This window comes from Homarus americanus, unplaced genomic scaffold (assembly GCF_018991925.1).
Source record: "Homarus americanus isolate GMGI-L3 unplaced genomic scaffold, GMGI_Hamer_2.0 scaffold48406, whole genome shotgun sequence".
NCBI lineage: Eukaryota > Metazoa > Arthropoda > Malacostraca > Decapoda > Nephropidae > Homarus > Homarus americanus.
The window spans coordinates 3368499-3393399 of record NW_024753828.1 but is presented as its reverse complement, the minus strand read 5'-3'; the positions used below and the strand labels follow the sequence as shown (position 1 = coordinate 3393399).

Genomic DNA, 24901 nt, shown 5'->3' with positions numbered 1-24901 from the left:
CGGATGGAAAGAATTTTGTTGCACGTGGCACAGATAGGTGGAAAGGAGTTGTCTAAATAAGCTCTTAGGTGGGTCAAATAGGTACAATTTAACCTTAGTCTGGCGAGAACCACTTCTTCCCTCCTATTCTGTCGATATGCTGAAAGCCAGTTTCCTATGTTTGTCTTCCAGTTGTTGCGAAGATCTAACCTCGTCCAATCAAGTTGCCACTTCCCTGTTGTATATGTCTTCCCCAAGGAGAGACACGACTGACGCTCCCAGGGTACATTGGTTGTCTCCTTGAGACCCACAGTCGCTTTTGCTAGTTTGTCTGCCTGTTCATTGCCCCAAATGTTGCAATGCCCAGGCACCCATATCAGCACAATATTCTTGGCACACTCATGTAGTTTATTAATAATGTTGCCCTGTATCTCATTGCTGGTAGTGTCACCACCTTGAATTGCTTTAAGAGCTGACATGGAATCTGAAATGACAGCAACATCATTGACATCGCTTGTTATTGCAATGTCAATGGCTCTACTTATTGCAAACATCTCTGCAGTGAATATGGTTGTATGCCGCGGCAGGCGGGAGCTCCACCCCCCGTCTCTGCTCCAGATACCGGCTCCAACGTTGTCGTCAGTTCTGGTCCCGTCGGTGTACACGTGAGTATTGGCGCTATATCCTTCCAGAAATTGATAGAAAAGTTGCCTCAGGAGCTCAGGATGTAGGTCATTCTTCCCTCCTGGAAGCCACGATGTCTCCACATGGAAGTTGGGGTTCTCCCATGGCGGACACAACGGTGGAACGTATCTATCAACGTCTTCGAAGTGGATACCAGCACCCTGGCACAAGGTCTGGAGGCGGACAACCGAGGACGGGGACCTACGCAGCTGCAGGAAACGGAATTTAGCAACAGAGATCACCACGAGGTCAGGTCTTAAATAGCGGGGATAGGCGTGGCTTAGTAGTTGACCCCCGCTCCGTGGGCGCTGGTTGACCCAGACCACGAGGCATACACTGTGGAACTCGCGGGGTCGGCTACTCAGCGACAAACAGCGTTTGTAGGGGAGAAATCCACTACAAGGTATTTAGCAATACCAGAGTTTCTACGGTAATGTGTAATAGAAAATGAAGGACTCAGGTCTCCTGAAGCGGTTAGAGCGTGGATTTCTCAACCGGGGAACTCAACAGTTTCACACGTTTTGTGGGCGTGGAGAATAATATGAATTATTAGGTGTTAAATAGACTAGGTATGCTATTGTGACCATGGCAGTACGACTTTCTCGGCAGTCTCAACTACCATGATGGACAATGTGACGACGGACACTTGACCAATGTACGGCAAACATGACGTTTACTGCCGATTATATATATATATACATATATATATATATATATATATATATATATATATATATATATATATATATATATATATATATATATATACTATAGTATGAGGTTATAACCACGGTATTTTAATAACATGTAATATGCTAAAGACACACACACTTCAATTTATTTTGTTTCTATACAGATAATGTTGTTAAAAAATTCTGAATTTCTGCATGTTTAGTAGTATACAAATGGTATTTTTTCATAAGCTTATGAACAGCGAGGATAATGAAGCTGTTTACCAGATCAATGGTGACCAGCAAACATGGCACTACTTAATGTTAGAATAACCTTACGAACAAAACCACTAAATTACTGAATTTACTATATCAGTTTATTTTATAATAATTAGGTCATAATTGATAAAAATTTATATAATAGATTTTGAAATAGTTAGAATAGATTAACTTAAAATTTTCATTGCCTGCAAAAAATGATTAGGTTCGTCGTCACTCGTGTGGTGTTTCTCCAACATCAGCCATTTTTGCTGTCCCGTAAACATGGCGCTGTCCAAGTACTCATCGGATGAGACCGGTATCCCAAAATGGCAGATTGCACTCGCCCTTGGAGGAACACTGGCAGCCGGAGCTGGGATATACTACTATATGATTAGGGAAACAAGTAAAAAAGGGGGAAAAGCAAAGACAGCGGCCAAAAAGTCTCCAGACACGGCGGACAGTTTGCCGTCGCCCACTGAAGCACAGTCACCCAAGGCAGACGACGTTGTTAATTTGGTGAGTTATACTACTGATTAAGGTTATCTTCAGCCGCCCAAGTCTTATTAAATCACGGTTGCTTTCATAAATGTTTATCATGATGGCTGCCATACATGGAGAGGCAGTATTTAACACACGTGTCAGTATGTGACTGTGTTCCCCCGGGTAGTGTCAGCCTCCCTCATCTGGAACATTCCTGGTCATATATACCACACACTATCTTTTAGGTTTCCACTTGGTAACTGTAATTTCCTTAGTCTTTCCTCATAAGATAAATCCTTGATCTGTGGTACTAATTTGGTAGCCCTCCTCTGTACATTCTCAACTGCTTTAATATCCTTAATGAGATATGGGCACCAAATTTGATTAGCATACTCAAGGTGTGGCCTAACCAGAGCAGTGTACAGAGCCTTGAATATAGGTGCATCCAGATGAACAAAAGTTATTCTAATAATGCCCACTATTTTATTAGCCTTGTTGATTTTCTCAGCTAGATGGTCAGAGAACGTTAGCTTATCATCGATGACTACCCCTATATCCTTCTCTACAGTGGTCTTCTTGATCGTGGTGTACATATGATATCCCTGGTCAGCAACTTTTGTTCTTCCTATCCTCATGTATTAAATTTTTTCTGGGTGAAAGTTCAGCATCCACTTCTCAGTCCAACCCCTGATCCCATCCAGGTCCTCCTGCAGCATGTCACAATCCTCATCTCGTTCTATTTTCCTAAAAATCTTTGTGTCAACACTGTCGTGTTTAGTTGCCTCAGGCAGATCATTGATAAAAAGGACAAACAGCAGGGGGCCGAGGACAGAACCCTGAGGGACCCCACTAGTGACCTCTCTCCAGTCAGATACTTCTCCATTTACCACAACCCCCTGTTTTCTCTAAGTTAAAAAATTCCTTACCCAATCAAGATATTTTCCATCAATGCGATAACTAGATACTTTTTCTAATACAGTCAACCCTCGCTTTACGCGGTCCTACTTTACGCGTTTCCATGTTTACACGGTACCCTGCCGAACACGGAATGCTCACTTTCCGCGGTGTGTACCCTTTTACGCGGAGAGCGGCGCGAGCAGGGTGCGCACAAGGTCGCCCAGTCATCAAAACATTACCGAGTTCTTCACCCGCCACAGCCGGCCCAAGTCTGTGATAGTGATAATGATAGTGAGGATATGGACTTATATGGACTTTGAGGGGTTTGACAAAGAGGCCCTGCAAGCCTCTGTGGTGGATAGTGATACAATTGATACAAGTGATACAGGTGAGGGCCAATAATCTGCCCTCTGCCTCGAACCAACCCCATCCCGTGTGCCCAGCCATCTCTTCTACTAATGAAGCCAAACTGTTTATTACTAAACAATCCATATTTTTCCATATGGGATATCATCTCTTCCCATAATATTGACTCCATTAATTTGCAGATTACACTAGTTAGACTGACTGGCCTGTAGTTTCCTGGTTCACTTTTACTTCCCTTCTTATAGATAGCTGTGATATATGCAATACGCTAGTCCTCAGGTATATTTCCTTCTTGAAAAGAGCTTTCAAACAAGATCCTCAGAGGCTGAAGTAGTTCCTCCATCATCTCCTTAATGACTCTTGGATGTAACCCATCTGGACCGGGAGACTTTTGTCTTTTCAATTTTTGAACCTTCTTTCTGAATTTTGCCCTCGGTTATCTCCAGGTGTTGAAGAGCTGGCACGTCTTTCTTGTTGGCTGTTGGTATACCCCTATCTGGCTCCTTGATAAAAACTCATGAGAATTGCTCTGAGAGTACATCTGCCTTTTCTTGATCATCCTTGTAAAGATCTGCAATTCTAGCTTTTGTTCTTGTTTTTGTCTGTACATACTTCCAGAACACTTTTGGATTTGCCTTAACATTTTTCGCAATCTCTTGTTCTTTGCGTTTCAAGAGGTTTCTAGTTTCCCATCTGACCTGGTTATTTAATCTCCTGTATTCCTTTTCAGTTTCCAGATACATCTCCCTTGTGCATGCTCTTTCATTGAACTTCGTTTTCAAAATTTTCAGTCTCTCCCACAGTCTGTTTTTTTTTCACTTTAGCCCAGAGCTTCCTGTGAAGATACATCATGGCCATAATGAGAGATCAATAACCAAAACGTAGTGGGTATTTTTCCGTGACCGGCTAAGTTCTTACTAAAGCTATTTTACCGTGAATGCGCTTTGATTGACGAAGTACTTTCTGTTAAAATGACTGGGGGACCTGCACCCAGCGAGGAAGTTAGGTAAGGTTAGGTAGGTTTCTTTGGTTGGTTAAGTCAGGTTCTATTAGGTTCTAGCATATGTTGCCTCTTTTATAATAAGTTTCCTTGCACAACAGAAATATGGGTACGAATGTTTATAGCTACACAACAATCGACTCACGGCGAAATAAATGTCAATTACCACTAGTCATGGTCAAATATAGTTCTCGCGTTGTTCGCCGGTAATGGACGATTATCCAATCAGAGTTCACTCATGGTTACAGCAAAATATTCACTGCCTAACCAAAATTGGTTTTTCTTGGTGATTATTAAGAATATGATCTTTATTTTCGTTGCTGATTTTTATTTATGGACTTTGAAGATGAAGGACAATGGGTCGTTTGAACACTAATAAAGTACCAATCAAACCTCTGAGAACTTGACCTAACCTAAAATGGTACGGTGACGAAGTTCAAAAAGTAATTGGTAATTTATGAGAACAACACTACAGTACCACCAGAAGGAATTGTTCGATTTCATTTATTTTTCCACAGATGTTCTTATCATTATAGTAAATATTTTAAAAGAGGTAACAACTTTTAAAATACAGTACCTGTATAAGTATTTTTTATTTATTTGAGTTTTCTCTACGGTCATAAATCACCTGTAGTGGGCAGGGCATGAAGGATGAGGGAAAATATGGGGTAAAACAATGAAAAACTGATCATATGACACTAAAATGATGTCTGTTTGTGCTTTGTGCATGAAGAAATTAGTAATTATTTACCCTAAACACTCCTCCGAAAAGTCTGCTGAGTCACTGCGTGTCATCTGTTTCTTTACAACTGACTCACTCAGTACTCTCATGTCCACAGACATAAAATTACACCAGGATGCTTCAAAAAAGTTGCTTTCATTGGTACCACATATCAAAATAAGTACAGTACTGTACTTTCTGATTAATATGGCGCGGGCCCACCCCCGGCTGGGAAGTTTGGTAAGGTTAGGTTGATTTCTTTGGTTGGTTAGGTCAGATTATCAAAGGGGTGCATAGGGTTAAATAATTTCCTTATAAAATGTCACTGACTTGACATAAAAAAAATATTCTTTGCATTACTGGAATCCTTGCAAGACAGAGATTAATTTGAGAGTATGTATACAACCCATAGTTTGCACTAGAGATAGTCTTAATTCATGACTATCATTAAAGCGGAATATCGCTGAACAGGACATTGTTTATCGAAGGTTACCAGTATTTGTCGTAAATGTTTCATTATCTTACACAGTTCTAGATATTGTGTGTACAGTATTACAGTACGTTCGTAGGTAGGCTACCCACTTAAGGTTAGAGTAAAGTCTGACTTGCATAAAAATTAAGTTATGTAAACAATGGTTCCAGAAACAAAGCTCTTATGTAAGTCAAGGAGTGTCTGTATACAGTACAGTATAGCTATGCATATACTGTACTGTATTTATATGTAGATATCAGTACATATGTATTGTTTTTTATTTACAGAGTCCATTAGAAAAGGCACAGAGTTGCAAGAATAAAGGAAACAAATACTTTAAAGGTGGTAAATATACAGAGGCCATCAAGTGCTATAACGAAGCAATAGAAGAATGTCCATCAGAGAAAACTGTCGATTTGTCCACATTTTACCAGAATAGAGCGGCAGCATATGAGCAACTGGTAAGTTTTCTTATTACTGCACTGTATTTATTATGATTTCTCTCCACAATCACAAATGAAAATATTTGGGAAAAAAGCTTGTTTCTCCTGGAGATTATCCGCTGACCTAACCTAAACCCTCGTGGTAGTACAGTACTGTATTAGGGTGTTTAATCATTGGTGAAATAAGCAGGGGAGCTAATCTTCAGGTGATTTGGGAAGGAATGAGGGGAAAATGGGGATCCAGTGTTGTAGGTGTCAAGGTGTACAGTGATGGTGATTGTGTGAAATGATATACAGTGGTTGAGACTCTGTAGGTGTATTTATACAGTCTTTCTGTGCCTTTTAATTACTTGAGTTTTTAAATTGTGAACCCAGATCCTTAATCAGATCCTAAAGTACTGTAGTACCTTTGTATGAAATTTTAACAAAATCCATGATATGACCCCAAGTGCAGAAATGCAGGGTCTTAGGTCAGGTGTATTTTTGACGTGAAACATTTTTGAGGAAAGTGACAACTAATGTCTTCATATAGTGAAGGTAGTCTATATTTTTAAGAAAATGTCTGTAAAGGTGATTTAAAACATACGGCTACAGCAAGATTGGCAAAACTCCCCCCCTTTTTTTAACCATAAACCATTGTTTAAGAAAAAAAATTTAAATGTCATTATGTTGGTTTTAATAAGTTTTAAGTATTTTTTGTCCCTTTATATAAATTTTTTATATGCTATTAATCATACATATTACATTCATGATGATTTAGCAATCGTTTATAGTCTTTTCCATCTAAAAAAATAACTGAAAAGGCCAGATTTGAAAAACACAAGCTGCCATATGGCATCACGAATATTGTGACCAAGTCCCAGGTTGCTGATCTGTCTTTCTGCCTCATTTACACACAATTGCAGGATCTCAATTGTTTCTCTTACTATTGACAAGACAACATACTGTACATATAGCGTTTCTAACTATTGATTATTATTATTTTTTCTTTATTATCATTATTAGTGTTGTTATTATTATTATTATTATTATTGTTATAATTATTTTATTTTACTTTTAACTATAAATTTTATTTACGATGAATTACTATTATTATTATTAAATTTTCGCCCCCCAGGCCCCGATGTGGGTCAGTGACCTGTGCCCAGGTGGGCTAATCCCCTTAAAAAAAAAATCCTACATGCTTTAAGGCAAAAACTAAGTTTAAGTTCATCTTGATGCATGGAAAAAACTATTCTCCTTCTCCAGTTGAAAGTGTTAAAGAAGTCATTTAAGTAGTACGGTTGGAGAGAGAGAGAGCTGGTCAGTGGCAACTTGGCTCCCCTAGATCTGTATAATATGTGATCTGAACACATTAGAATCAGAGGCCCAGAGACCAACCATAAACAGAAGCAGTTACCAGTTGCACTAGACAGTGGCAACTTGGCTCCCTTATAATCAGTCCTGTAAGAAAGCTTATTCTCACCACTTTCACCAGTGTACAGTATAATAGTTCACATGCATGTATATATTGAACAACCATGGAGGCATAATACATCCCTTTCTAACACCCACATATATTTCAGAGGTTTCACTTTCATCACCATTTACTCATGCTGTTGCCCTACTGTTCTCAAAAAATGCTTATACCGACTGCATTTAATAGCCCTCCCATACACTTGTAATGTTCGACCTATCATATGCCTTCCAAATCTGTAAATCATTAAACCCATCTGTAATAATAGAAACCAATAACAACTTATTAAAACCAGCAAAAAAAATCTTTAAAACTAAGAAAAATGACATATAATAAAAAATAAAGGTTTGTTTTGTTTGGTATAAACCATTATTTTAAATTGGCCAACCTTGGTAATTATGTACATGTACTTGTAGAAAATTATACTTTGGATTAAACAGTTGGAATGTAAAATATTGTTATTTAATCAAATTTTGCAACTTAACAGAAAAACTGGGAATGTGTTCTCCGAGACTGTACTGCGGCTTTGGAACTTAATGAGCGATATGTAAAGGCTCTGCAGAGAAGAGCAAAAGCCTGTGAAGTATTGAAGGATTTAGAACAAGCTCTGGAAGATTTGACTGCTGTGTGTATCATAGAATCATTCCAGAATCAAGCTACACTTGTTAATGTAGATCGTGTACTGAAAGAGTTAGGTAAGTTGAAAGATAAAAAGTCTCTGTTAGCTTTGTAGTTTCATGTGTTCTCTTATTTTATCTACCTGAACCAAGCATTATATTTTAGATCAAAGTTCTTAACATATTTGCAAACATGGTATTTGGAGGTCTTAATAACCTGTAGAAAGCTTATGAATGGCCACAAGGCTAGTCCTCCCTAACCAAACCTCACCTAATCTGTTTTAAATGTGAAAAAAACTTAGTGTTAACATTATATTAATCAGAGAATACTGTAAAGTATTATCAGTTTTGTTATTTTAAGGTCCTAGTAAAAAGGTTTCAGCCATACATTTGTGATTTAAACATTAAACAGGTCGCATGCATGCTAAAGAGGCCATGGAGGAGAGGGAACCTGTGATGCCCTCAAAGCACTTTATCAAGACGTTCTTTGAATCATTTGCGGAGGATCCCATCTTCAACTCGGTTGACAAAGAGAAGGAGGGAGACGTGGATGAAATGGAACGTCCTCCAGAAAAAAATACTTCCAACAAGTGCGTTAAAAGTTTTCAGGGCCTGGAAATGGTTTTTGCAAACCTATGTCCCAAATTTTTGTGCTTAAAATTTGTGTGAAGATTGACCAAGATGATTCTGAAAGACTTTGATGTTGCTATTATTCTTTTATATTTTTTCCCGCTCCTTTTTCTTTCTTATGTAATGTGAGTTTGGTCTCCTGCCTGGTGACCCAGATATAGTACCAGGCCACTGAATATTTTCAGTCCTTGATGATAACTGCATAACAAAGTTTATCCAACAAAGTAAAGTCCAGAGCTGCAAGTCTGAATTTTGGTATGATGTGAGAAAGAGTGGGTGAGATTGTGGAAAACTGAGCCATAGAAAGCTCCTTGTCTGCTGTGTACAAGAAACCAAAAGGAAAGGTGGTTCAGCAAGTCTGATTACTGGTAAGAGTGACAGGTACAAACTCTGTTGAAAGGGTTTCCAATCTGGAACAGCTGATGCATGGATTCTTGATTGTTGAAAAGTGGGTGGAGAAAGTATGTTGCTGAAGTTACTGGTAGGCAAGAATCTGGTGACTTATATCTGCATGTGCCCCACAGGTTGGACTATGTGAGGAATAGGGCAAGTGCTAGGATGAGCTGATGTATTATTGTTGGAGCTGCTTGAAAATGAAGTTATAGATTGGGCCTGGCAGCATTTCTATAATGTGCAGTGAGTGTGGAGGGTGAATACACAAGAGGTGCAATGGAGCCAATGACAGACTTCACAATGCTGCTGTTCTTATGCATTTGTATGCACAAGTAATCAGTGTCCTTAGGAAGGCTGGAGAAAAATGACATTCGGGATACAGTATGTTTCTGGACTGTATTGGTGAGTTCTGCTACATGGATAACCTGGTCAGTGCTGGAGGGGGTGCCTAAGCTAGCGGAGTTTCAAGAGTCCGAAATGGCTAGGGGATGTTTCAGGAGATGCTGCCTTTATTGACAGTAAGAGGATCTTCCCTTTATATGAAAGGAAAGATTTAGTGCAACTGGTGTGAGAATTATGATGTCTTATGGCAGTTAAAGAGGATGGCATAAGTGAGTTAAAATTAGGGTTGTGAGGTGGATGTGTAATGTGACACTGAAGGATTGTAAACCATATTCAGTGCTAAGAGGATTATTTGTGTATTGAGAGTACTGGCAAGGTTTTGCGTAGAGGTAGGCTAAGATAGTTTGGGTATGTGGGGAGAATTGAGGAAACCAATTGGGTCAAGAGGGGCATGAGTTAATTGTGGATGGGAGGAGAACTAGGGGTGAGGCAGGAATAAAACAGGGAGAGGAGGTAAGAAATAACATCAGAGTCAAGAGCTTGTTGAGAGGGGATGCAAGAGACCATGCAGCATGGAGAGCTACCATCAGGTAATCACAGCTAATCCATGTAAGTGTGGAAAATATCTGTACAACGTTAATGAGTGTCCTGATATGGTGTGGGATGGTAATAATGCTTTCTTAGCTGTATACTGTATTTAAATGGAGATGGAAAGAAGAATTAATTTATTGCTGGGTAGTCTATGTAAATGCAGTAAATTAATGTAAAGCTGTAAGAATTATGAAACAATTGACTGTGTAGACAATTTTGGAATTTTCAAAGAACACCTTATATCTGATGCTATTTAATCACTGTTATGTAATTTGCAGTGTTATGATACTTGCATTTCCCCATATCATGACATTAATAATGCCCTATATCTCTTGTGGTAGTGGTTACCTGAAGGCAAGGCAACATCTACAGGAAGGAAATTATGGAGAAATCATAGAATGCTGTCAGAATGAATTAGCAAATCCTCTCACCCCCCACAAAGTTGAGTCTCTACTACTGAGAGCTACACTGTACCAGCTGCGGGGGGAGAGCAAGAAGGCCATGGATGATCTCACAGCCCTCATCAATATTGAAGATTGTCCCCTGAAGGTGAGTTATAGGCCAGGTTTATGTTTTCTCCCTGTTAAAATTAGGAGGAAACTTAGGTTTGGACCTATTCATTTGTTTCTTTTGTAAACAGTATCAGTATGTTAATTGCAGTGCTGTGTAACTTTCATTCATATTTAGCAAAGTGTAAAGTATTACAGTATATACCCTGATGTGCCCCAGACAAGCTATTTTTTACCAGATTAAAATTAATTTGGATGCCATTTATGTTTGTTACTGGGTGGGCTGGGGCAGGGTCAGTAGCAAGGACCACGTGTTGCCTTTAGATTTCATTACTACAATACAGGGGCTCCCCAAATTCGTGGGGGTTAGGTTCTCAAAATGGCTGCGAATTGCCAAATCCGCAAAAAACATTTGCGGGGAGGGGGGGGGGTATTTTTACTTGTGTACAAAGAAATGTATATTCCTTTTATGTGTTTGCCCTTAGGACAATTATTTCTTTTACTGTAGTATTGTATATGTGTGTGTGTCTACACACACACACACACTACATCCTTGACCACCGAAGGGTCAAGACGTACCTAGCGCTCCTCTCGGAGCATCCAGGTCAACTGTTATGTTGGCCCATACCAGCCCCCTCCCCTGAACCCTCCTCCCCACCGGAATATCAACAAGTTCTCGCCAGGAGTTACAGTTTCATTTAGGAAAGGAACGGAACCAGTGTTAAACAGAGGTGAACAGTGGTGAACAGTGCTTAAGTCAGTGAGAACAACTCAACAGTAACAGTCGTACCCAAGATAACCTTCACACAGTGAGGTCCCAGGTACCCAGTGATAACGACCCGACCCAACAACAACCAGCTATGTGTTAATCCGTCTACGATAGGAAGGCCTAAGGTGAAACCTCACTCATACAACACCATCTGTGAGGGAATTAATACACCACATGTCCCTCACAACACCATATGTGAGGGAATTACTACACCACGTCAAGTCCCTCATCACACCATCTGTGAGGGAATTACTACACCACGTCAGGCCCCTCATAACACCATCTGTGAGGGAATTACTACACCACGTGATGCCCCTCATAACACCATCTGTGAGGGAGTTACTACACCACGTGAGGCCCCTCATAACACCATCTGTGAGGTAATTACTACACCACGTGAGGTCCCTCATAACACCATCTGTGAGGGAATTAGTACACCACGTGAGGCCCCTCATAACACCATCTGCGAGGGAAGTACTACACCACACCAGGTCCCTCATAACACCATCTGAGGGAACTACTACACCACGTGAGTTCCTCCTAACACCATCTGGGAGGGAGTTACTACACTGCGAGTTTACTGTTCAACACCTACATTAATCTGTATGTTCACTGTATGTTCCCTCACCTTTCTCTAATGAAGGCTTTTGTTAAACCACCAATGTATGTAATGAGTCATTTTTGTCCAATGTATATTTTCAGCCTTCGGGCTGCAGTATTTTTTCAGTAAACCGTTAATTATTATTATTATTATTATTACACAAAACACATACACATAAATAGTAATTGGAAAATCCTCTCACAAATAATGAGAAACAATTTTATTAAAAATGTGAGTCTACCCTCAAGTCCGTGCTCTCTTAATAAAGTGATAAAGCACGGACTTGAGGATAGACTGTTACATTTTTAAAAATTTGTTTCTGATTATTTGTGAGAGGATTTTCCAATTATTATTTATTTGTATGTGTGTGTGTGTGTGTGTATGTAGACACACACACACACATATTTGCAATACAGGTAAAGGAAATTACTGTCTCTAGAACGAATGGCTCCCTGTCCCAGCTGTGAAAATGCCGGCAACTTTAAAACTACCCACAGACATTCTTGGGTACATCCAGCATGTCATCCACGAACTTGGAGGGGGGGCATAATGTATTATTATACTGTACGGGGTATTTTATTTTGATAATTAATTGCATCAATAAATTCCAATGCCAAGAGCTTATTAGTCAATCAAATATTCTTTTTGTTACAGTCATGGTAAATGTTATAACAAATAGTAATTATGAACAAGATTTTCCTTTCCTGAAGAAAAATATTGATTCATTGCATTTTGTTGAATTTATGAGGTTCATGAAAAACTACTGGTAGTATAAACACTAAAATTAGGCAAATACTAATTATTATAAAATCAGGGAGTGTGAAGAGATATGACATCTGTGTGGTCACCTCATAATTAAATTGTTGCATATGTGTTAGTGTGTCTAGTAGGGGTGGGGTTCCTCATACTTATCCAAGCTGGTACCTCTCCTCTATAAGTTTGGTTAGAGGCAAAAAATATATGTAGATTATATAAAAATTTATTTTTGCTGCAGATGCGAGTAAATGCCCTGGTGAAGCGTGGATCATTATACATGCAACACGAGAGAGTGGATGACAGCCTTCGTGACTTTGACCGAGCAGCCCTCCTTGACCCCACAAATTCTGATGTCTTCCATCACAGAGGACAGGTAGGTTTATTACTTCTATTAGTGTACAAACCAGGGATGGGGTGAATCATAAGTACTGTGGGGTTTCGTGATGCTGAATTGCACATAGGATGGAGGTGAGAACGGAAACTCAGCTATGGCGGTTTTCTTATTTGAATATATTCTATACAAAACAGTCTGGTGCTGGGAAGCTGCTGCGAGTTGTTGTGCAGGAGCTTCTTTAGAGGAGGTGTTGTGTGTTGCAGGGCTCTTGGTAGAATGGACATCAATGGCGAGGCTGGGAGCTTATATACACGTCCACCGGAAGTAATACTCGCCGGTGTCGACCCCTCCCTTAGTCTAGACGGCTAGGCTTGTCAGAGAAACTTCGTCGCGGGATTGGCTGATCAGCAGTGGCAGTTGTAGGGTAGAGTATCCACTACAATACTCGCCCTCCCCTCCGAGCGCTGCAGGAAACTTGTCGGCAGGGTTGTATTCCACATGTGAGACATAACGGGCGGGGGTGTGGACCACTCGGCTGCTATGGGTGATGACTCCGTCTAGGGACACGAGATATGTGGGAGAAGGAGGGTTGTGGATAAGAGAAGGTGGAACGGGCGAGGAATGCGGTGCTTCTCTCGCAGCAGGTGCAAAGTCCTCAGGGGTACCGGGTGGGGTATCTGGGTCATTAGGGCTGGGTGCAGGAACCCTCATCAGGAGCAGGGTCCACGTCAGGAGCAGTAGGTACCTGAGGATGAAAAGAGGGTACGCAGAAATGTTGTGGGTGAGGTGGTGCTGCAAGTGGCAATTGTGGGCAGACAGGCGAAGGAGGTGCGGGATGAATGTGTTCAGGGCGATGGGAAGGCTGGCGTGGGGCAGTAGCCTTGAATGCAGAAACTGCCTGTTGTAGTGTTTGTAGTGGGTCGTGACAGGCAGCAGGAGTGAAGTGGTCGAGGTCAGAAGTAAGGCGTGTGATGTGCTGCTTGATAGTGTCGGAGGTTATGGCGTCTACCAATCCCCGTTGATGTCGCTTCCTCGTGTAATTGCAGGGAGCCTCACAGTGTCTAGCGTTAGCACCAAAACGTTGATGGTACCAACAGAAGGTAGGTACACTGTGCTGGGGCTAGCGGCGGGGTCTGAGACAGGACGGGGATGTTGGGGTCGGTAGGACACAGTGCGTGGGGCAGGAACAGGAGCAGCAGCAGGCATGGAGGAGCAGAGCTGCTCGAGGGTGTCCATCCTGCGGTGTAGAGATTGTAGCAGGTCCCTCAAGTCTTGTTTGTCTGGTGGAATATTACTTCTCTGAGGAGCGTTGATCTGGTTGACGAGACCAAAGCTAAGTGATGGTGTGTTCACTGAGTTGTTCGCGGCAGCATGGCGCACAGCATGGTATTCGTGGAATACTCTGTCTGCCGTGGCTTCATAGGTCGCTGAGGTAGTAGAGTAGTCCAATGCCGAGAGGACGAGACAAACTTCTGCAGGGTGCTTGAGTGTGAAGCTGGCACAGGATAGTGTCAGGAAGCCTGTCTGTGTGGCGGGAGTTCAGTCTCCGCATCTCGTCCCAGAGACGTGCAGGCGTTGAGTTGCCGAGGGAGAGACCGAATAGTTCTTGCAGGAGACTAGTGTCAGGCTGCTGGTATCGCCTCTTGAGAGCATCTCGTAGAGCTGCGAATTTGTTGTCAGCTGGAGGGTTGGTGATGACTTCTGCAACTTGTGTGGCGACTTCTGTGGGCAGGGAACAGACCAGGGTGACGTACTTCTGTTTGTCTGTAGGTGTAGAGCCGATGAGAGTTGCCTCCGTGTGGATAAGCCGGTCTTCAATGTTGTGATTGAAGACTTGGAGAGTGATCCGTTTCTCCTCCATCCTGTGTGAGTGCGTTTCTCCGGGGGTCACCATTTGTGGGGTTTCGTGATGCTGAATTGCACATAGGATGGAGGTGAGAAGGGAAACTCAGCTCTGGCAGTTTTCTTATATGAATATATTATATACAAAACAGTCTGGTGCTGGGAAGTTGCTGCGTGGTAGAGGAGTTGTTGTGCAGGAGCTTCTTTAGAGGAGGTGTTGTGTGTTGCAGAGCTCTTGGTAGAATGGACATCAACGGCGAGGCTGGGAGCTTATATACACGTCCACCGGAAGTAATACTCGCCGGTGTCGACCCCTCCCTTAGTCTGGATGGCTAGGCTTGTCAGAGAAACTTGATGCGAGTCTAGACGGTTAGGCTTGTCAGAGAAACTTCTTCGCGGGATCGGCTGATCAGTGACTAACGGCAGTAGCGGTTGTAGGGGAGAGTATCCACTACAGTACCTTGAAAAGTAATCTCTGTTAATGATAAAATATAGCCGGTGATGATATTGAAGCTTGTATTATTTTCATAGACTTATTTGTAAACATGCAAATATACAGGACTTTGGAAACTTTTCTGCTGTAGTTAGTTGCCATCATTAGATTAGTGATGCTACTGTGAATAAGCTTGTGATATCAACGTGATTTTAAAGGGATCATAAATAATGATCATCAGTCAAATTAGAACTATTTCCTGTTTACATTATATTTAGTAACCTTTATTACTGTAGGAAAATTAATTAATGAAGTTAAAGGTGTACCAACAATGACTCTCTAGTAAAGATGCAAACCCTTCTCATCCACTTCCACGCAGGTTTTAAGAATTGAAGCAAGGTGATTTTTCAGAATACACACATGTAATAATGACTTCATCTGTATAAAGAGGAGAGATTCTATTAACAAATCAGCCAGTGGATAAGATGGGTGATGCATATTTTAATAACCATGTTTCTTTTGAGATTCTGAGATATGTCCATTATTCTTCAGGTCTTTGTTTTCTAGATAGGGTCTTCTAATTTAGGGCTGCATTTTCCAATGTGGTGCACATGACATGGTAGGCTAGATTAATGCAAATGATGTTAACTGTGTTAATTTATTAGTACAGTCAACCCTCACTTTACGCGGTCCCACATTCCACGTTTACGCGTTTACGCGGTACCCTGCGGGATGCTCACATTCCGTGGTGCGTGTACCCCTTTACGCGGGTGAAGTATAATTTTTTTATTTAGCTCATAAAATTCATACAAATTATCCGGCCAGAATATAATTTACATTGCTGGAATTCTTACAATTTGATGATCATTTTGAATATAAGCATCATAGATTTTGCATTAGACATACAAATTTTAGATCTAATGCAAGTATTTTGTTTACTCAGAGCAAATATGCTATCTTTTGTGCAAAATATATGAAGTGTATATTCAAAATATTCCTGGTCTTGCAAGGAATCCAGCAATGTCAATTATATTATCCTAACTTTAGTCTGAGGTATTATTTATTACTAAAAGTTAAAATCTAGTTTTTTCACCCAACATTTCTCTGGTAGGGAGGGAAGGTGGGGGGTGGGGGTAGGGTTGGGACCGACCGACCATCTGGGCGGTTGGAAGAGGGGGGAGGCAAGGTGGGGTACTTTGATTGACAGATAGTGTCGTGAAGAATATTTTTTTTTTTATTAACTGAAGATATTTGTTTTAGCTCATAAAATTCATTCAAATTACCCGGCCAGAATATAATTTACATTGCTGGAATTCTTACAATTTGATGATCATTTTGAATATAAACATCATAGATTTTGCATTAGACATACAAATTTTAGATCTAATGTAAGTATTTTGTTTACTCTGAGTAAATATGTTATCTTTTGTGCAAAATATATGACATTTATATTCAAAATATTCCTGGTCTTACAAGGAATCCAGCAATGTCAATTATATTATCCTAACTTTAGTTTGAGGTATTATTTATTACTATACCTTAAAATCTAGTGGTTTTCCCCCAAAAATTTCTCAGAGAGGGAAGAGCCAGTGAGTGTAGTGTGAGAAGAGGGGGAGGGAGTTGAGTCCATTATTTGAATGGACATTAACTTGGCAACTGTATTTTTCTATTTCTCTTAAGTATTAATTGTGTGCATGTACCATCATAAAATTAAGATGTTATTTTTACTAGAACATAGGTATTGTGTCGGAAAAAGTGGAGTTTGGGGGTCAGCCGGTCTCTATTTCAATTAATCCCATATGTTATGTTGTTCACTTTACGCGTTTCTCACTTTCCGCGGTACCCTGTGGGTTGAATTAACCGCGTAAAGTGAGGGTTGACTGTACTGTAATATAAAATATACATTAACTTTTAAATATATTATGTACATACACATATTTCAGATTCATTTGCTAATTGGAAAGGTTGATGCAGCCATGTCAGATTTCAAGACTGCTGTTGATCTCAATTCAAACTTCCCAATTGCCTTTGTACAGCGGTGCTACACAGACTACAGGTAAGGATAATTAATGTAAATAAATAGTGTTTTCCCTAACTTATCTTCTATTCACACAGAGAATTACAGGTGTAGATGGGTCATTCTGCAGTAATATTGACCAAGTGGGTTTGGGTAAAGTAAAATATAAAATTTTTACTCATGTGAGCATTAGGATTCATGTATTGTACAGTAGAACCTTGATAAATCGAACTAATTGGGGCAGACCCCGGTCCAAAAAATGCGAAAGTCCCAAAAAAGCGAATCTATTAAGGGGAGGGGGGGAGGAGATGACACTGCTATCTTGACTGTTTTAAGAAAATCAGGTGTTATAATGCTATTACTGCACTTCAACAACTGAGGTCTTTAAGTGTATAACAGGCTTAGTAAAACACTATTACATTTATAAAAAATATGAAACAGGACTCTCTGGGTTGAAAATGAGATATAAGTCTGGTTGTCAACAGCTGTTTTCATCAAATTGAATGTTTTGTACTGTAAAGTGTTATATGTAAGTAACCACAGAAATTGTCTTATGAATAAAGAGAAAACTATACTGTACAACAAGCATGGGCAACCTTTCCTCAGTCATGAGCTACATTACTATTTAGTTATTTTCCTGCGGGCCAACCCACCAGAATTTATATCCTACCAAACCCAAAAGTAATGTTAATATTGTATTAGCACGGAAAGTGAAGGAGTTTATCGTCATGTCCACCTTACGGTATTTTCAGTTTACAATCAGTCTTTCCCATTTATGAAACAAATCCATCATATTAATTTTTAAGTAATATGTTCATGTTTTTTTGGCATTTACAGAAAATTGATGAAGCACTTTGTGAATATGCCGATATTTCCTACAGTTACAGCATTTTTCCTACCTATGAGACACACCCACGAGAATAGTGCCAATGTTAATCTTAGCATATGAAGAACTACAATGAAATAACCTATAGGCACATTCTCTCTCTCTCAAAAAAATAGTTTTTTCCTCTCCATGTTGGCACAGCATTGTACTAGTCTACTAATACAGTACCTATCTTAATTATAATTTGTTTCTGCTGTTAACAGGTATGCTTACCAGCTTGGTGACAAGGCAAAGGTTGAGGAAGTAATGAAGAAATTTGAAGAAGCTATTAAGAATTTCCCCAAGTGTGTGGAGTGTTATGTTCTTTACGCTCAGGTAATATTTTTATTTCTACTTGTTGTACATCCAGTGCTGTGTCTGTGTTGGCCGAGTTAGATGATTAAGTTAAGCTCCTTAATAAATTAGCGAGAGAAAAAACATCTTACGGTGTTTGTCAAAATGGGGGAAAAGGTGACTGGTGATTGAATTAAGGGACTTGTAAATGGGATCTCATATTAAAGGGTTGTTCATGGGTGAGAGGAAATTGACAATAAAGTAACTCATTGGACTGTAATTAATGATAACCTGCAGCCTCTGGAGGATGGGAAGAAATTAGGTGTGGAGTGGAGAGAAAGCCTGGTTGAAAGCCTGTTCTTACTCTTCTGTATGAAGGTAAATTCTATGAACCATTGAAGTACAGAAGACCCAGAATTGGGGCCTTGGTGATTGGAGAGTTTACTTAGAATTTGTAGGAGTTAAGACGGATGAAGGAGGTTGACGACAACAGTGAAACATACAATAAGTAGAACAGGTTGATGACAGTGAAACATGATTTATGACAGGTTTGTAAAGAAAGTTGATGACATTACAGTTGAAAGTAAAATGGGAAGTGATGGATCACAAAAGAGTCTTGAACAATATTGTGTAGCTTTATCAGAGGCAAAATTTTTACTTGCAGAGGAAAGTTGGGGGAGATTGACAAATGTGGTCTAGATATACAAGAGCAGTAGACTCCTCAGTTAATTGAATTGGTGCAGGTGTTTATATTGAGTATACATAAAAACATAAGAATGGAGGAAACTGCAGCAGGCCTATTGGCCCATACTGGGCAGTCTCCTTTACACCCAACCCCTATTGCTCATATATCCATCCAACCTATGTTTGAAGCTATCCAGCGTATTCGAGTTAATGATGATGTTTGATAATTTTTTCCATTCATCCACTACTCGATTTCCAAACCAATGTTTACCTATTTTGCGCCTAAATCTAAATTTGTCTAACTTAGAACCATTGTTACGAGCCCTGACTTCCATTTATACACCTTTATCATATCGCCCCTCACTCTACGTTTCTCGTGGGAGTGCAAATTACGATGCTTTAACCTGTCTGTATTCAAGGTTCCTAATGCCCTGGATTAGTCTTGTCATTCTCCTCTGAATTCTTTCAAGGGATTCTATATCCATTCTGTAATAAGGTGACCAGAATTGAACTGCGCAATCCAAGTGAGGTCTCATCAGTGCAAGATATAGTTTTAGGATGACCTCTCTAGTCTTGCAACTAACACTCCTTTGTATGAACCCAAGTACTTTGTTAGCCTTGTTTCGAGCAAATACACATTCTTTACTTGGCTTAAGATTCCTACTTATCATTACTCCTAAATCTTTCTCGCTTTCAGATTTTTCTATAACATCGTTGTTCATCTGATATCTGGTTTCTCTGTTTATATCTCCTAGACTAAATACTTTACATTTGTCCACATTGAATTTCATCCGCCATGTATCAGACCATTCAAAAAATTTATTTAGATCTTCCTGGAGTTTTGCGGAGTCCTCGTCAGATTTAATTATACGCCCTATTTTAGCGTCATCAGCATATTTACTTTTGTTGCTGTCTACGCCGATATCTATGTCGTTTATGTATATAATAAATAATAATGGTCCAAGTACCGAGCCTTGGGGTACACCACTAGTGATGTTACTCCAATCGTATTTAGTGCCGTTAATGCTCACTCGCTGTTTCCTGTCCTGTAACCACTCACTAATCCATTTTAGAATATCTCCTCCAATGCCATGAGCCTCCACTTTTCTTATTAGTCTTTCGTGGTGGACTCTGTTGAAGGCTTTGCTAAAGTCAAGATATACCACATCATAGTCGTGCCCCTCATCCACTGATTCGAAAACAGCTGAAAAGAAGTTAATAGATTAGTTAGACATGAATGCCCGCTTGTGAAGCCATGTTGGGAATCATTGATCAACTTGTGCTTCTCCAGGTGATTTCGAATAAGTTTTAAATTATTGCTTCCAGTAATTTGCCTACAATTGATGTTAAGCTGATTGGACGGTAGTTAGAAGACAGTGATCTATCTCCCTTCTTGAAAATCGGTATTACATTCGCTATCCTCCAGGATTCTGGTACTACACCCGTTTTTAAGGACATGTTAAACAAATTTGCTAATGGCATACTAAGCTCTTCCTTACATTCCTTTAATACTCTGGCAAATATCTGTATTTATGATATTTCTGTATAAGTTAGTCACATCGTTTCACCTACACAGTATAATTGAGAAAATGGACTGTGTTGATATAAACTACCTCGCAGATCCTCAGGCGCCCAATGTGGCTGACTGTTGCTTGAGAGGATGGTGCAGTGATTGGCCATCAGTGGTCCTGTAGTCACAATCCCACTGTGTGATTGGCACTTGGCTTGGGAAGCGTAAGTCACATGAGGCTCTTAATTAAATGGCCAGTTACTAAATAAATAGAAATTTTACGTAAAGGTTTTCCAGGTTCTTTGTGGTCTTATGCAATATACCATCAGATTCAGGAGATATCTATGGTTATGTTCCTCGCCCATAAACCCGACATTGATTTTTGTGGTGATAAGATGCCTCCAGAAGTCTGCCCCTCAATTTTACACAAATACAATTAATTACAAAAAAAAAAGATATGAGAACCTCCAGGCTGCCTCATCACTGTACTTCTCATATGTTCTGTTTAATCCTCATTCTCTATAATGCATTACTCCTTTTTTAATCCATTGCCTCTTACAATGTAGACTACATCCCTGTCCTTATCACTTGTACTGCATTACCTCTATACTCCCTATTTACAATACCACTTTATCCACCGACATATTTATCACATCATTTACCATCTCGGACAACTTTCTTCATACTTTTTTACAACTCCTGCCTGGCCCCTCAACCATTCCATACATCTCATGCATTTCAATTTTTTTTTCTCCCTTTCCATTCTATAGCTACCCAGATGTAACTCCCATAAAATATATTTCTGTAGTTTGAAATGAAGTGTATAATACTTCATTCTAAGCCGGATGTCCAGGAAGGAAATATTATTTTATTCCTTTGTTCCTTCTTCACCTCCAAGTTGAAATTCCCTCCCAGGTCTCCAGTTGCCCTCTGCCTGAATACATTACTGTTGTCTCACTGATTTTATTCTCTATCATAACATTTTTACATAGCAATATCCCCATATATTTTAAGGCCTCATTTTTCTGGGCAATAGACCAAAGGAATAACCTGAGATTGAACATTGGAAAAGAATTGAGATTATGAAAATGGAGGTGTGAATGGAAATTTATAACTGTAAAGTTTCATTTGGCAAGGACCATGTGTAGGTATCAAACACTCAAGTAATATGAAAGTTTTGACTGACCACAGGCAGATTAGTTAGTATGTGATTTTTGGTGATAAGGTGTGCGATTCTTATCAAAGTTTTAATTTACTTCCAAACAAATTGTGTTTTTTGGATGTTGCTCTTTACAGAATTAATCACTTCACCCATTATTCTGCAGGTGCTGTGTGATCAGGGAGAACACGAACAAGCAGATGGTTTTTACAACAAAGCCTTGGAGGTAGATCCTGAGAATCCCACAACGCTGGTTCATCGTGCCCTCCTTGTACTCCAGTGGAAGGGTGACCTAGCACAAGCCAGGTCGTACATTACACAAGCTCTTGAAATAGATGACAAATGTGAACTGGCATATGAGAATTTAGCTACAATTGAAGTGCAGACGTAAGTTATATTTAGCTTCTGTCCTCTTATTTTAATATAAGCATTGAAGGGAGTGATGATTGCACTGAGTGAGGAAGGATACTATCGACCACTCCTTATCCACATTTAAAATAAAAGGGTCCATTTCATCCAGGTTATTAATCCCTAGGCTTTGGTTCACATATGGCGTGAGCTTATGGGATCCGGTTCACATCAAATTCGCGGTACGGTTTGAATCGTCATGCGGTCCTGGTTAGATTATGTTGCCAAGTAGGTATTTATTTTAAACTTAATCATGCATCTCTCCCATTCTCTGTTCTCAACTTTTGTAATGTGGGGATCTTGCCCTTGGGCTTCATGTGCCTCACCACATGTTTCTACCCCCAACCCTCAAGTGCAAGTGTAATGGGGGACTCGTTGACCATCAGCAGATTTGTGATCAATAACTAGAGGCAGTAATAATGATTGTAAATAGTTATTACATTATAAAAACAAGTGTCCTGTACCTCACTCTGCCTACAAGTCAGTGTTTTTATGTCTTGTATTACCAACCTTGTCCCACTGCTTCACACACATGCCACTTCATGTGCATTCTCGACTTTTCCTAGCTTCTGTGATGCCAACCTGTGGTAAGGATATTTATATCTTTATAGTTTATATTATGAATGACCATTTTGTAAGATTATAACAATTTTCTAATTGTTTTATAAATTTTCCTGAATGTACCCGAGTGGGGGGGGGGGGGTTATTGACTGTAGCTTGGGGATTAATGAAACAAAATCCTGAACCTGGCTCCATAACCAAAAATGTGGTTGGACTGGAGAGTATGTTCAACCATCCCCAAGGCCACCTACACCTCCATCTGACCCACAGGTGGGGGTAATGGCCGGCCCCGTAGGACTGACCTGCCCCTCGTGGAGGGACAGGAGATACCCTGTAGTGTATAACCATCCTCTAAACCACCTACACCCCTACCAAATTTCAGGCCCTAGGCAGGCATCATTTTTTTCTCTACCAAATTTCTGCTCTATCTTCAAAACTGGAAATGCATAAGAAACATACAAATATGCACACACAGACAAAATGTATATTATATACTGCAGTGATGGATATCTATGTAACTGTTATATGCAAGGTTCTATCTAGGTGGAGAAGGTTTCGTAAACAGTAATGTGCTGTTGAGCCACCAGTACAAGGTTGCCTCTGTATGTTCAGCAGACAATAAACGTCCATCAGTTCATCACTATAAAATAAAAACATCAAGAACCTACCATAACCTGTGATAAAGAACCTACACACTGACAACAACTATAAATAATCATGTCAGTACAAGTCTGTAGTTGTAAGTGAAACTACAAAATTACAAAAAACTATAAAAAAGTCTACAATTATTCTATTTACTACATAACTTAAAGATGTATATGCTTGTTGTTTCTTATGGGTTGGGAATGGAATAATTTTCATAAGTATAAAAACTCTGCCTTATCATACTGGAGATTGTGTCAGTTAATGTGCTTATGGAAAGTTTTTAGCATGTGTCACAGTCTTTGGGAAAGATAGGCACTTCACTCTGAAGAGGTTGTGGGAGATAGTAAATGTAGTTTGAACTAAAATATGTGAGAAATACTAAAACATCTTTCTTTTTCAGTGGGAACTTGAAGAGAGGTGTGGAACTGTTTGACAAGGCAATTCCATTAGCCAAGACAGAAATGGAAATGGCGCATCTCTTCTCACTGCGAGATGCAGCGGTTGCACAATTGAAAATCGTTGAAAAGATGGGCATTAATATCCCTAACCTAGGCTCTTTGTAAATGGACCAGTAGAATTTTAAGGTTGCTTCATGTTGGGGAAAAAAGAAACTTTAATCAGAGCATGAACTTTGTGCTCACAGGTTTAATTTTGTGGTTGAGTGGAATGGATGGGACTCATTATCTGAAATTTGAAACTGAGGTCAGTCATATGATGATCATTTTGCTTGCAGTGAAGTGTTTGGATGAATGAGATAAAAAATTCAAATTCACTTGAAAAAGACATTATTTAATGCTCCAAAGTAACAATTGATTATGAATTTTTTTCCTGCAGAGCTATCCTTCAAAGGTATATCATTCCTGTATTGTAAATACATGTATTTAACCTTCCACAATTAAGAAATTATGTGAAATTGGATAATTCTTAATACTGTATTTAGAGAATCGTATTTTAGTTTGTGAGTCTTTGTGGACACATTTCTGGCTGGTATATTATGAGCAGAACTAGTCTCTCAAATTCTGCAGGTTACACACACAGATTTTGCAACATTTGTTGATTCAAGCACGCATGTTTTCATGTTTACAAAAAACAAAACCATTTATGCTGCAGAATTTACAGATGCACAAACACAGGTGCTTACTGAGTCACACACACCTATTTAAAGACTGTAAATTGCAGGTTCCTAAGTATCATACAGTACTGTATACACATTTTGAAGTCATGGCCCCAGAATACACCCATTGGTACCACACTGAATTTGGAAATGCATGTATACAGTATTTGTTTTTGAAGTAGTACTGGTCTTTACATGTTATGAGTATGTGATAGTTCCAGGTTATTAGTTTAAGTGTAGTTATTATACACTTTGAATAAAGAAGGGTGTAGGGTTTAGTGTGTTAATACCAGTACAGTACTGTACAGTAAAGCCTTGAATAACGACGGTAATGTGTCCTCCAATATTGCAGTGTAAGGTGAATCATCGTATCGTGAATCATTAATTACTATAAAAA

The 24901-nt window shown here is 39.6% G+C and overlaps 1 protein-coding gene across 1 annotated transcript; it reads left to right on the top strand.

Moving 5' to 3' along the window:
- Positions 1–1843: 1843 nt before the first annotated feature.
- On the top strand, positions 1844–24901 carry LOC121855473 (mitochondrial import receptor subunit TOM70-like). Its single transcript, XM_042350431.1, has 10 exons — positions 1844–2111; positions 5819–5992; positions 7918–8125; positions 8460–8637; positions 10345–10552; positions 12877–13011; positions 17191–17303; positions 18354–18465; positions 21943–22163; positions 23791–24901. The coding sequence occupies exons 1-10, from the start codon at positions 1878–1880 to the stop codon at positions 23951–23953; spliced, it is 1746 nt and encodes a 581-aa protein (XP_042206365.1). The 5' UTR covers positions 1844–1877; the 3' UTR covers positions 23954–24901.

What these genes read in the sequence shown, in the direction of transcription:
- LOC121855473 (XM_042350431.1), top strand. Translation starts at nt 1,878, where the DNA reads ATGGCGCTGTCCAAGTACTCATCGGATGAGACCGGTATCCCAAAATGG. An exon ending in TCGTGTACTGAAAGAGTTAG is followed by an intron (nt 8,126 to 8,459) that starts GTAAGTTGAAAG and finishes AACATTAAACAG; the next exon opens with GTCGCATGCATGCTAAAGAG. An exon ending in GAAAAAAATACTTCCAACAA is followed by an intron (nt 8,638 to 10,344) that starts GTGCGTTAAAAG and finishes CTCTTGTGGTAG; the next exon opens with TGGTTACCTGAAGGCAAGGC.